The sequence below is a fragment of the Leopardus geoffroyi genome, chromosome A2, assembly GCF_018350155.1.
Source record: "Leopardus geoffroyi isolate Oge1 chromosome A2, O.geoffroyi_Oge1_pat1.0, whole genome shotgun sequence".
Taxonomy (NCBI): domain Eukaryota; kingdom Metazoa; phylum Chordata; class Mammalia; order Carnivora; family Felidae; genus Leopardus; species Leopardus geoffroyi.
In genome coordinates, this window is record NC_059331.1 from 25,575,909 (window position 1) to 25,589,856 (window position 13,948).

Sequence of the window (13,948 nt, forward strand, 5' to 3'; positions counted from 1 at the left end):
ACTCATTCTATGAAGCCAGTATTACTTTGATTCCTAAACCAGACAGAGACCCAGTAAAAAAAGAGAACTACCGGCCAATATCCCTGATGAATATGGATGCAAAAATTCTCAATAAGATACTAGCAAATCGAATTCAACGGCATATAAAAAGAATTATTCACCATGATCAAGTGGGATTCATTCCTGGGATGCAGGGCTGGTTCAACATTCGCAAAAAATCAACGTGATACATCACATTAACAAAAAAAAAGAGAAGAACCATATGATCCTGTCAATCGATGCAGAAAAGGCCTTTGACAAAATCCAGCACCCTTTCTTAATAAAAACCCTTGAGAAAGTCGGGATAGAAGGAACATACTTAAAGATCATAAAAGCCATTTATGAAAAGCCCACAGCTAACATCATCCTCAACGGGGAAAAACTGAGAGCTTTTTCCCTGAGATCAGGAACACGACAGGGATGCCCACTCTCACCGCTGTTGTTTAACATAGTGCTGGAAGTTCTAGCATCAGCAATCAGACAACAAAAGGAAATCAAAGTCATCAAAATTGGCAAAGATGAAGTCAAGCTTTCGCTTTTTGCAGATGACATGATATTATACATGGAAAATCCGATAGACTCCACCAAAAGTCTGCTAGAAATGATACATGAATTCAGCAAAGTCGCAGGATACAAAATCAATGTACAGAAATCAGTTGCATTCTTATACACTAACAATGAAGCAACAGAAAGACAAATAAAGAAACTGATCCCATTCACAATTGCACCAAGAAGCATAAAATACCTAGGAATAAATCTAACCAAAGATGTAAAGGATCTGTATGCTGAAAACTATAGAAAGCTTATGAAGGAAATTGAAGAAGATTTAAAGAAATGGAAAGACATTCCCTGCTCATGGATTGGAAAAATAAATATTGTCAAAATGTCAATACTACCCAAAGCTATCTACACATTCAATGCAATCCCAATCAAAATTGCACCAGCATTCTTCTCGAAACTAGAACAAGCAATCCTAAAATTCATATGGAACCACAAAAGGCCCCGAATAGCCAAAGGAATTTTGAAGAAGACCAAAGCAGGAGGCATCACAATCCCAGACTTTAGCCTCTACTACAAAGCTGTAATCCTCAAGACAGCATGATATTGGCACAAAAACAGACACATAGACCAATGGAATAGAATAGAAACCCCAGAACTAGACCCACAAACGTATGGTCAACTCATCTTTGACAAAGCAGGAAAGAACATCCAATGGAAAAAAGACAGCCTCTTTAACAAATGGTGCTGGGAGAACTGGACAGCAACATGCAGAAGGTTGAAACTAGACCACTTTCTCACACCATTCACAAAAATAAACTCAAAATGGATAAAGGACCTAAATGTGAGACAGGAAACCATCAAAACCTTAGAGGAGAAAGCAGGAAAAGACCTCTCTGACCTCAGCCGTAGCAATCTCTTACTCGACACATCCCCAAAGGCAAGGGAATTAAAAGCAAAAGTGAATTACTGGGACCTCATGAAGATAAAAAGCTTCTGCACAGCAAAGGAAACAACCAACAAAACTAAAAGGCAACCAACGGAATGGGAAAAGATATTTGCAAATGACATATCGGACAAAGGGCTAGTATCCAGAATCTATAAAGAGCTCACCAAACTCCACACCCGAAAAACAAATAACCCAGTGAAGAAATGGGCAGAAAACATGAATAGACACTTCTCTAAAGAAGACATCCAGATGGCCAACAGGCACATGAAAAGATGCTCAATGTCGCTCCTTATCAGGGAAATACAAATCAAAACCACACTCAGGTATCACCTCACGCCAGTCAGAGTGGCCAAAATGAACAAATCAGGAGACTATAGATGCTGGCGAGGATGTGGAGAAACGGGAACCCTCTTGCACTGTTGGTGGGAATGCAAATTGGTGCAGCTGCTCTGGAAAGCAGTGTGGAGGTTCCTCAGAAAATTAAAAATAGACCTACCCTATGACCCAGCAGTAGCACTGCTAGGAATTTATCCAAGGGATACAGGAGTACTGATGCATAGGGGCACTTGTACCCCAATGTTCATAGCAGCACTCTCAACAATAGCCAAATTATGGAAAAAGCCTAAATGTCCATCAACTGATGAATGGATAAAGAAATTGTGGTTTATATACACAATGGAATACTACGTGGCAATGAGAAAAAATGAAATATGGCCTTTTGTAGCAACGTGGATGGAACTGGAGAGTGTGATGCTGAGTGAAATAAGCCATACAGAGAAAGACAGATACCATATGGTTTCACTCTTATGTGGATCCTGAGAAACATAACAGGAACCCATGGGGGAGGGGGAGGAAAAAAGAAAAAAAAAAAAAAAAAAGAGGTTAGAGTGGGAGAGAGCCAAACATAAGAGACTGTTAAAAACTGAGAACAAACTGAGGGTTGATGGGGGGTGGGAGGGAGGAGAGGGTGGGTGATGGGTATTGAGGAGGGCACCTTTTGGCATGAGCACTGGGTGTTTTATGGAAACCAATTTGACAATAAATTTCATATATTATAAAAATAAAAAAAAATAAAAATAAATAAATTGCCATAAAGTGACATTTAATTTCAGCCACACATCCTCTATCTCATTAAGATTGTTTTGTTTGTAATTTTAAATTTTATTTTGATTTTGGCACAAAAATAGACATATAGATCAATGGAACAAAATAGAAAACCCCAAAGTAAACCCATAATCATATAGGCGATTAACGTCCTTCAACAAAGGAGGCAAAGATATGCAATAGGAAAAAGTATCTTCAACAAATGGTGCTGGGAAAACTGGACAGCTACCTGCAAAAGAATGAAACCGTGCCATTTTCTTACACCACACCCAAAAATAAACTCAAAATGAATTAAAGACCTTAATGTGAGACCTGAAACATAAAAATCCCAGAGGAGAGCACAGGCAGTAATGTCTCACATCAGCCAAAGTGACTTTTTCTAGATATGTCTGAGGCAAGGGCAATAAAAGCAAAAATAAACTATTGGGAAATCTTCAAAACAGAAAGCACAACAGACGAAACAATCAACAAAACCAAAAGGCAACCTACTGAATGGGAGGAGATATTTGCAAATGACATATTTGATAAAGGATTAGTATCCAAAATATATAAAGCAACTACAAAACTCAACACCCAAAACACAAATAATCCAGTGAAGAAATGGGCAGAAGACATGAATAGACATTTCTCCAAAGAAGACATCCGGATGGCCAACAGACACATGAAAAGATGCTCAACATCACTCATCAGGGAAATACAAATCAAAACTACAGTGAGATATCACCTCAGACCTGTTGGAATGACTAAAATCAAAAACAGAAGAAACAACAAGTATTGGCGAAGATGTGGAGAAAAGGAACCGTCTTGTATTGTTGGTGGGAATGCAAACTGGTGCAGCCGCTCTGGAAAACACTATGGAGTTTCCTCAAAAAGTTAAAAATTGAGTTACCCTATAATCTAGCAATTGCACTTTGGGGTATTTACTCAAAGAACACAAAAACATTAACTCAAAGGGATATATGCACCCCTATTTTTATTGCAGTATTAATGACAGCCAAATTATGGAAGCAGCCCAAATGTCCACAGATAGAGGAATGGATAAAGGTGTGGTATATACACACAATGGAATATTACTCAGCCATAAAAAGGAATGAAATCTTGCCATTTGCAACAACATGGATGGAGCTAGAGAGTATAATGCTAAGTGAAATAAATCAGTCAGAGAAAGCCAAATAATACCTTATGATTGTACTCATATGTGGAATTTAAGAAATAAATGAACAAGGGCAAAAAGAGAGAAAGAGAGAGAAAAAACAAACAAGAAACAGACTCTAGAGAACAAACGAAAAGTTACCAGAGGGGAGGTGGGTGAAATAGGTGATGGGGGTTAAAGAGTACGCTTATCATGATGGGCACTGAGTGATATGTAGAACTGTTGAATCACTATATTGTACACTAATATTATACTATAAGCTAACCATTCTGGAATTTAAAAACTTAATTAAAAATGTGTATCTTGACTTTCCATAATAATAGCTATTAAATAGCAGACACTTCTTATGTGTATACATATGTATATATATGCACATTATAATGTCTATAATTTAGAAGAAATTGGAAATACACATGGTTTGTTTCCTTTAATTTTTTTTTTTAACATTTACTTATTTTTGAGAGACAGAGAGAAGCAGAGCATGAGCAGGGGAGGGGGAGAGAGAGAGACACACAGAATCCGAAGGAGGCTCCAGGCTCTGAGCTGTTTGTTAGCACAGAGCCCGACGTGGGGCCCAAACTCACGAAACGCAAGACCATGACTTGAGCCAAAGTCAGACGCTCAACCCACTGAGCCACCCAGGAGCCCCTACTTTAAAAATAAAGTCAGGGGGCACCTGACTGTCTCAGTCAGTGGAGCATGCAACTCTTGATCTCAGGGTTGTGAGTGTGAGCCCCATGTGGCATGTAGACATTACTTAAAAATAAAATCTTAAAAAAAAAAAGTCAGCCTATTACTTAAATTTGAAAAATCCTTATGTTAAATACAGCATGTTTTGCCACTTGCAGTTTCCCATCTTTTCTACCTGCCAAAGTACACAATAACATTATAGTATACATTGTAGACTTATTATAAATCACAAGATAGGAAATCAAAGAGTACTCCTTCTCTTAGAAAGAATATTATCTTTGATCTGAATCTTGTTGACATTGGTATCATACAACAGAAGACACTAAATTTTATTCATGCTCATTGATGAAAGTGGCCAAAGTAGGGGTTTATCCTCCAAATAGAATAATTTCACTTATTTGAAACTTTGGAAATGACTGAGTGATCAGATAAATTTATTTGCAAAATAAGTCATTCTCACAGGTTTACTTACATGATAGTCAGCTTCAGGAAGTTTAATACCAGGAAACAGATCACTGGTTATTCCATTAAATAAGGGGACATCATGTGATAGAAACTTCGGTTCATTTACATCCTTAATTGATCGAAGAAGCTAAAATCATCCAAATAGTGCAATAGAAGTTAATTGTCCTTATTCCTCACCCTCCCCACCACCAAAAGTCAAAGTTCCTTTCACATTCATCTATGGAATCCCCCTACTAAAACACCAACTTTATATTCATATAAAGTATAATGAATAACATAACCCCAAACTATTATTTCAACCTCACATAAAAAGGCTCAAAGCAGGGGCGCCTGGGTAGCTCAGGCGGTTAAGTGTCCGACTTTGGCTCAGGTCATGATCTCACAGTCCATGAGTTCGAGCCCGCGTCGGGCTCTGTGCTGACAGCTCAGAGCCTGGAGCCTGTTTCAGATTCTGTGTCTCCCTCTCTCTCTGACCCTCCCCCGTTCATGCTCTGTCTCTCTCTGTCTCAAAAATAAATAAATAAATATTTTTTTTTTAAATTTAAAAAAAAAAGCTCAAAGCAACAACTTTCTTATTTGCCTATTTATAGCTCCAGATCAACCTTCCTAAAATCAAAACAAAACAAAACAAAACAAAAAAAGATCTACTGAAGCTTTCACGGTGTATATATTTAATACTTACAAGTATATCTTCATTTTCATTTGGAAATTTTAGTTTAAGGTTTCCAGCAGCCACTAAAACCGCTTTTACTGCTCGCATTCCATAGTCGTAATGAAACTGTGAGGAGAGCTGCTCTGAGCAAAGCCTGTAGGTCATCACGATCTTCACGGACAGAGGTTTTGCATTCAAAAATCCATAGGAGTAGAGGGAGATTTCTGCTATGAGGGCATAGTTTGGAACCATCATAGCCACTGTTCTAAAAAGAACCTGAAGTATATAATGAACGAAATATATTATTTTTTAAAGGAAACCACTTTTTTAAAAGATGAGCACAAGCACCCCAACAGAATGCAGTGATATTCACATTTATTCCCCCAATGCAGCAAGATTTCACTATCTCTGTGGGTTTTTTTTTTTCTCAGTAGTGTTCTAATGGTTTCACATACTTTAATATGTGTTAGACACCCAAAAAATGTTTTTAGAGGTTTACCTTACAGCTATTGTAAGAGGCAAAGGGGAGATTTAAAAATACATGTGGGAAAATCACACCATTTTGAGTGGATTATGCTGTTATTTTTGATTAACAAATTTATATTCTTATAAAATATTACCTTAAGATTGTCTGGCAATTCAGAACGTCCTGCATAGCCAGGATTCATCGTGATAGCTACAAAACAGTTTGGATTGAGCTTAAGTTCTGTCCCTTCAAAAATAAACACATCCAGTTTCTGTTGAATGGCTCTCTGAATGCAAAGGATCTGTTGAGCTACCACTGACAACACTTCCAACTCAATTCGATTAAATTCATCAAAGCAAGCCCAAGCACCAGAAGAAGCCAATCCTTTAAAAAACTAAGGACAAGAAAAAAGGAGATGAGTTTTCATATGGCGGGGCATCATCTGTTAAACAAATATTTAATCTTTTAAGTCAAAACTGAAAATGAAGACTAATAATCCCTTCGGATAAAAAGAATGTCTTATAGAGGGCAGAGGGGTTTGTGGGAGGGGCGATGGGCTAAATGGGTAAGGAACTTTAAGGAAGACACTTGGGATGAGCACTGGGTGTTATACATAGAGGATGAATCACAGGAATCTACTCCTGAATTCATTGTTGTGCTATATGGTAACTTGGATGGTATGTGCTATATGGTAACTCAGAGCCTGGAGCCTGTTTCAGATTCTGTGTCTCCCTCTCTCTCTGACCCTCCCCCGTTCATGCTCTGTCTCTGTCTCAAAAATAAATAAATTTTTTTTTTAATTTAAAAAAAAAAGCTCAAAGCAACAACTTTCTTATTTGCCTATTTATAGCTCCTGATCAACCTTCCTAAAATCAAAACAAAACAAAACAAAAAAAGATCTACTGAAGCTTTCACGGTGTATATATTTAATACTTACAAGTATATCTTCATTTTCATTTGCTCATTAATTAATTAATTAATTTTTAAATTTACAGGTCACAATTTTTATTTTTCTAAAAATAAATAAATAAATAAATAAAACCCTTAAAAAAAAAAAGAATGTGTTTACCTCTATAACTGAAGTTCAAGCAATGCATAAACCATATTCACATAATGTTTAAATGTTCAGATTATCCATTGGACATAGCTATAGATTTGTAACATTTAATATGAAACTTTACCTTTCCCATGGCTAGATAATCTAGCCCATCTGAACAGTTGAACACCACACATTGGACAGCAAGAGCTTTAGCCAAGTCCTTGGTAGTTTCAGTTTTTCCTGTGCCTGCTGGCCCCTCTGGAGCTCCTCCAAGGTTTAAATAGAAGGCACCTATCTGAAAAGAAACATACATTTTGAAAGAAATCCTTGCATAACTGGACAAAAAAAATAACTATATAATAGACGATTGCTTAGAAAATGGATTGAGTCTTATTTGTGTAGCTTCAAAGAGGCACTAATACAATCATACTGTTCAGTTAATTTTTACTATGTGATTTTTCAGCTGCATAAGGAAAAAGCAGTTCCAGAAAAAGTAAAAATGTATCAAAAATCTCCTTGTATTATAGTATGTCATGGGTATCCCATTTGCCTTTAAAAACAAAAAGAATCTAGCCTTGAGGTATTAACATTTGGTCAGAAAGGTTTAACTAGAGATTGTTGTGGAGATCATTAATAACAATCTCCATGGCTAGCTGCCAAAAGTCAACACCTGAAAATGAGTGTTGTAAATGGGAGCCCATCAATTGGAAGAGACACAATACCTATCATATAACTTTGTCTATAATTCACCCTGGCTATCGCATTTCACTCTTGGTATGTTCTCCCATTTTCTCCATTCCTACAACACTGTTTTGTACTTCTCTTACCAGTAGGATCACTGTCTACCTTGCCTTACATTAATTTTGTACATTGGTTTTTTTCTCCCAATTAGTCTTTAAGCCCCTTAAGAACAATATCAGCAGTAACTGAATTCTTCCTGAATTCTTCCCCAAAAGGACTAGAACAATGGTTGGAAATTTTTAGAAGCATATAAATTATAGTCAACTCCAACTATGGGGTTTATTTCAAGAAAACTAGTATAAGAGTTTGTAAAATTTAACTCCTTTAAAAAAAATAGGGTTAAAGGACTAAAGCTGTACATATGAGGTAAGGGATATGTGGGAACTCTCTGTACTTTCTTTTGCTGTACTAATTTTGCTATGAAACTGAAACTTCTCTAAAAAGAAAGATCTATTAAAAAATAATTTAAGGGGCTCCTGGGTGTCTCGGTTGGTTAAGCATCTGACTTTGGCTCAGGTCATGATCTCACAGTCCATAAGTTCAAGCCCGACATCGGGCTCTGTGCTGATAGCTCACAGCCTGGAGCCTGCTTCAGATTCTGTGTTTCCCTCTCTCTCTGCCCCTCCCCAGCTTGCTCTCTCTCTCTCTCTCTCAAAAATAAACATTTTTTAAAAATTAATAATTTAATAAAATAAAAATAAAATTTTTGATTAAAGGCTGTATTAATATTTTACCCACCTTAAGTTTGTAATAAATGCTATACCGTTAATGCCCATTAACTTGATTGCTGGAAACCTCAGGTTTTTCCTTCATTATTTCAAGAAAATGCTTACAAATTTTTCAATGTCTAACATTATATACAAGTTTAACGGGATTCTGATCTTACAACTGTAAACTGTGAGCTTCCACAAATATTCACAGCTTCTGATTTCACCAAGGTCCCACATAGGACACAGAAGATTGAGATTCATTTACACAACAAATATTTAGGGATTGACCATGCACCTGTTCACTACTAGAGTAGAAACCAAGACAGACATGGTCCCTGCCCTCAGGCAGCTTTCCAAGAAAATAGGTGGTTTGGTGAAATATTTTATCGTAGCTGCATTGGCAGCCTTTACCAGCCATTGCCTCTATCTTCCAATTGCTGAATCAGCTACAAATAGCTCACAACTGTCCTTTTCTCCTGAAAATTGCCCTTGACTAATAGGAGCTACCTTATCAGCAAATACCTGAAAGCTTCCTCACCTGAAAGCTTTACCTTTCAAAGTAAACCTGCCAGTTTACCAGCAAAAAAAAAAAAAAAAAAAAAAAAAGGGTTTACATGGAAACAGCAGACAACTGCAATTCTTGACACACAAACTGCTGCAAAACCATAGGCAACTCTAGGAAACAGAGGAGAGGAATGCTCTTTTATAGAGGAAAGGGGGGCTTTGGGAGGGGCCACTATAAACAAGAAGTCCATTGGAGGAAACTGGGAGTTCCAAGTGTAGTGGCTTTTCATTGGCTGAGTTGTGACAGTTTCTCAATGGCTGGGATCTTGCCAGACAAGAGCAAAATCCTTATTCCTGCTGGGGTAATCAAGTATATGTTTCTTCCTGTCAGGAATGTAAAGTACATCTCCTCCTGTTGGTTTTGCAATTGATGATGAATGGTAGTAGGGCTTGAGAGCTTCTCCTTCATGGCCTCCCAACTCCATTTTAGTGAGGTTTGCCTTTCTTAATTTTCATACCGCTAACCCCAGGGGTGACTGATAGCCAAGGGCCATAAGGAGATATAAAAGCCAGGCCCCTTGCCTTAAAGAGGGGTACCCCCATAATGCCATCCATGCTCCAAAGCTCCCCCTGAGATCAGGCTAAATCTGAACATCTGTTAAAACTACATCTTTACTTTTCCCTGTTTTCCTCACTTCCCTACAGGCTTTTACTGAAAGCATTCCCTAGTAAATCATTTACCCAAGAATCCCCCATTTCATCTCTGCTTCTAGAGAACTCAGTCAAAGATACTTTAATTTCACTTACTCAGCACAGGTGGATTGGTGTTTCTTGATGCTTCTCCTCAATTTCCAGGTAGGGTTGCCAGACTTAGCAAATAAAAATACAGAATTCCCAGTTAAATTTGAATTTCAGATAAACAATGAATAATTTTTTGGTGGAAGTATGTCCTGTATGATATTTGGAACACACTTATACTAAGAAATTATTTGAAATTCAAATTTACTTGAGAATCCTGTATTTTACACAGCAACCTTATTCCAAGGTGCTTGGGATTTTTTATAGTCCTAACTTCATCTTCCAAAGCTTCTCAACAAGCACAGACCTTATCACCACCCCCTACATTTCAGCTCTCTCCCTCCTATTCAACACACCTAACTCTTTAGGGCTGCCTGGGTAGCTCAGTCGGGTAAGCGTCCAACTTTGGCTCACGTCATGATCTTGCGGTTGGTGAACTTGAGCCCCGGGTCCGGCTCGGTGCTGACAGCTCAGAGCCTGGAGCCTGCCTAGGATTCTGTGTGTCCCCCCCACCCCCACCCCCACCCCGCACTCTCCGCTCCTTTCCCACTCATGCTGTGTCTCACTCTCAAAACTAAATAAACATTTAAAAAAAGCAGGGGGAGGGGGGCGGGGGGTGCCTGGGTGGCTCAGTCGGTTAAGCTTCTGACTTCAGCTCAGGTCATGATCTCACGGTTCATGGGTTCAAGCCCCACGTCAGGCTCTGTGCTGACAGCTCAGAGCCTCGAGCCTGCTTCACATTCTGTGTCTCCCTCTCTCTGTGCCCCTCCCCTGCTCACACTCTGTCTCTCTCTCTCTCTCAAAAATAAATAAAAATTAAAAAAAAAAAAAGAACTAACTTGGAGTTCTAAGGCCCAGATGGACTTTATTCATCTTCCTGTCATGTCTCCCAGGAGTCTCACAAAAACCAAATCCATTCCCTGAAGCTCCAGTTTTCTCTTTAAATCTCTAATACCTTCTTTTTCTAATTATCCCGAATAAAAACATCCCGAATAAAAATTATCCCGAATGGTAATGACTCATGATTTTCAAACATTAGAATCCAAACACTCTTGTATTCTACAAAAGCACCCAGAAGTAAATATTCATTGCTATAGTTTCACATAAAGGGAATTAGGATTAGGAAGGGATAGCTCTATTCAACTATTACAGATAAAAGAATAAAATGAGGACAGCCATGTTAAATTTGGACAAGGAAACATGACACCACACCAAAAAGTAATCTTTAACGTATGAATTAAAATAATTTAAATGCATACCAATGTTCTGTAACACCTGTCCGTTAGAGGAGTAATGACAAGTCGAGGTGAATTACCAAGATATTCATAAGCATATTTTACATTGCAATTAATGATACGAACTCGAGCATTGTCATATTCCCAATAATATCGAAGCTGAGCAAGCCACTGAAAATCTGTGTCATGTGAGACACCTAGAAAGAAGAAAGTAAAAGAGACAATCCTGAAATGTAAAAACAATTTGAAAAATAGGTATTCGATCATTTTTTATAATAGCAAATATTAAAATAATTTGTTTTCCAGTTTATAGAAAAGATGACATAAAACAAATCTTGTGGGGAGAGGAAAAGATGTACAGTATAAATCTTTGTTTCTAGAAGCTATTAATATTTACCTTTAATATTAAAGAAAAGAGTCACATACCCATATCAATCATGTCCATGACCACGTCTCTAGCATGGACATCAATTGTAACCAAAGCCCCCAGAGTAGTCCTGGTCTGCTTCGACAGTTTTCCCCTTACCAGCGCTACAATATCATTCAGTTGATTCTGGAGTTCCTGATAGTACTTCTTTAATGCCTACAAAATAAAAAAGCAATTAAACTAATGGTATATAGTAGCTAAAACATGTATTTTATATACCCTTTTACAAAACAATTTTGACATCATAATATATTTCAATACAGAAATTAATTACAGAACAGAGTGAGTTTGCCTAAGCTTCATAAAACACTAAGAACACATTTTCAAAGAATTGGAAATTTAATTTCTTAATGTTTATTTATTTATTTTGAGAGAGAGAGAGAGAGAGTGTGCACAAGCATGGGAGCGCCAGAGAGAGAATCCCAAGCAGGCTTCTCACTGTCAGTGCAGAGCCTGACGTGGGGCTTGAACTCAGGAACCATGAGGTCATGACCTGAGCTGAAATCAAGAGTTGGGTGCTTAACTGACTGAGCCACTCAGGTACCCCAAAGAATTGTATAATTTTAACGCTACCTGTACAAACTGGTGGGAAGACTGCCGTTACAAAGAATAGATAAGCCAACTAAGAAACATAGCAATAGAAAAGGATGTTATGTTAAAAAAAAAAAAAAAGCTTTACCTCTGTCCCACCACTTATAACTTCTTGTGTCTCAGAAGTCCAGAACATTTGAGAAACACAAAGGACAACTTGTCCAGGCCACTCTAGAACCCAGTCTCTTCTTGCAGATTCTGGATAAGCCTGAATAATTAAAATGCATTCCTAACTTTAAAGATTATGGAAGGGGGGGAAAAAAGCTAAATGTCTGAAATATTTGGTACATTTCATAGGTTAAAATATCACATAGTCATGAAAACTTTTAGATGACTAAAAGAAAAATTGTTATTAATTATGTTTTTTAATCATTTGTTTATTCATAAAAGAATGGGAAGATGAACACTAATATGTTAACACTCAGTTGTCTCTGGAAGAATTTATTGTTGATTCTTCTGGAAATTGATTTCTTTATGATTTTTATGTTGCTTTGCTATGAGAAGTTGTCAAGTTTTCTACATAGAATACATACTACTCCTATTATAATGAAATATAAGGGTTTTATTAATCCATAAAAAAATAAGTCTAATAGATTATATATATTGATGCCAGGTATAACTGAAAAGGAGACTATACAATCTAGTGGGAAACTGGATTAGTAGTTAGAACCCCTGTATGATTTATCCATAGCTTTTCTAAAAACTTGTATGACTAGAGTTATATTTTGAACAATTATATATTTGTTGAATTATACATAATTTAACTATCTGTGCTTTTGAGTTCAAATCATGCTCTCGTTTCTCTTAATATTTTTATGTTCAAAATACATTAAAATGGATTTGGAGTTGGGCAGAGTTTAACCTTTAAAAACAATAAACTGCTTCATGTGATAATAGTAGATTCAAATTATAAATGGAAAAAATATAACTGCAGAACAAAATTTGAAGTTGATGCTAATGGAAACTATATTTAAAAAATGTTTTTAAATGTTTATTATTTTGAGAGAGAGAGACAGAGTGCAAGCAGGGGTGGGGCAGAGAGATACAGGGAGACACAGAATCCAAAGCAAGCTCCAGGCTCTGAACTGTCAGCACAGGGCCCGAAACAGGGCTCGAATCCACGAGCTGTGAGATCATGACCCGAGCTGAAGTAGGACGCCTAACCGATTGAGCCACCCAGACTCCCCAGAAACTATATTTTTAATACAATAACACCATCTTAGATAAAATGATGTTAAACATAAGGATAGAAACATATTATTACTTAAATGTGTTTTATTAGGAATGTTTAGAAATAAAAACAAATGACAAGTTTCAAAGAATGTATGAGCTATTGCCAGATACATAGAGAAAATATTTCTGTACTAATAAAGAAAATACTTTCATGGATAATGTTGATTTTTTTTCCTATGTGTTTTAATCTGTTTGGGATCACAAATGGAAAAGGGGGAGAAAAATTCAAGATTTATCTTCAGGAACCCTGAAGCTGAATACAATAGCCATTGTAGTAAGATGAGCATTATAGGATGAAGGAAAATGGATACCTCACTCATATAAAGTGAGGCGCTGGATTATAAAGCTGCAATGCCTTTTAAAATAACTTTTTGGGGGGTGCCTGGGTGGCTCAGTCAGTTAAGTGTCCGACTTCGGCTCAGGTCATGATCTCATGGTTCGTGGGTTTGAGCACTGCATCAGGTCCTGTGCTGACAGCTCAGAGCCTGGAGCCTGCTTCGGATTCTGTCTCCCTCTCTGCTCCTCCCCTGCTCATGCTCTGTCTCTCTCTCTCTCCTTCAAAAATAAATAAAAACTAAAAAAAATTTTTAAATAACTTCTTTTTTTAACTACATAACTGTTCCTTTGTGGTCCTAAAGACAGAAATATACTGAA

At 37.2% G+C, this 13,948-nt stretch overlaps 1 protein-coding gene across 6 annotated transcripts in view; it reads right to left on the reverse strand.

Moving 5' to 3' along the window:
- DNAH12 (dynein axonemal heavy chain 12) overlaps positions 1-13,948 on the reverse strand; it is a 220,239-nt gene that overhangs the window by 147,534 nt on the left and 58,757 nt on the right. For 3 of the 6 annotated variants that reach the window (XM_045493286.1, XM_045493287.1, XM_045493289.1), the window contains 7 exons: positions 12,150-12,269; positions 11,470-11,626; positions 11,068-11,240; positions 7,198-7,350; positions 6,171-6,410; positions 5,581-5,826; positions 4,906-5,025 (listed from right to left, as the gene is read on the reverse strand). In XM_045493286.1, coding sequence (XP_045349242.1) covers positions 4,906-5,025; positions 5,581-5,826; positions 6,171-6,410; positions 7,198-7,350; positions 11,068-11,240; positions 11,470-11,626; positions 12,150-12,269 — 1,209 coding nt within the window. Of the gene's footprint in view, positions 1-4,905; positions 5,026-5,580; positions 5,827-6,170; positions 6,411-7,197; positions 7,351-11,067; positions 11,241-11,469; positions 11,627-12,149; positions 12,270-13,948 lie in introns of those variants that run through there. The other 3 variants (XM_045493288.1, XM_045493290.1, XM_045493291.1) reach the window with 3 other exon arrangements.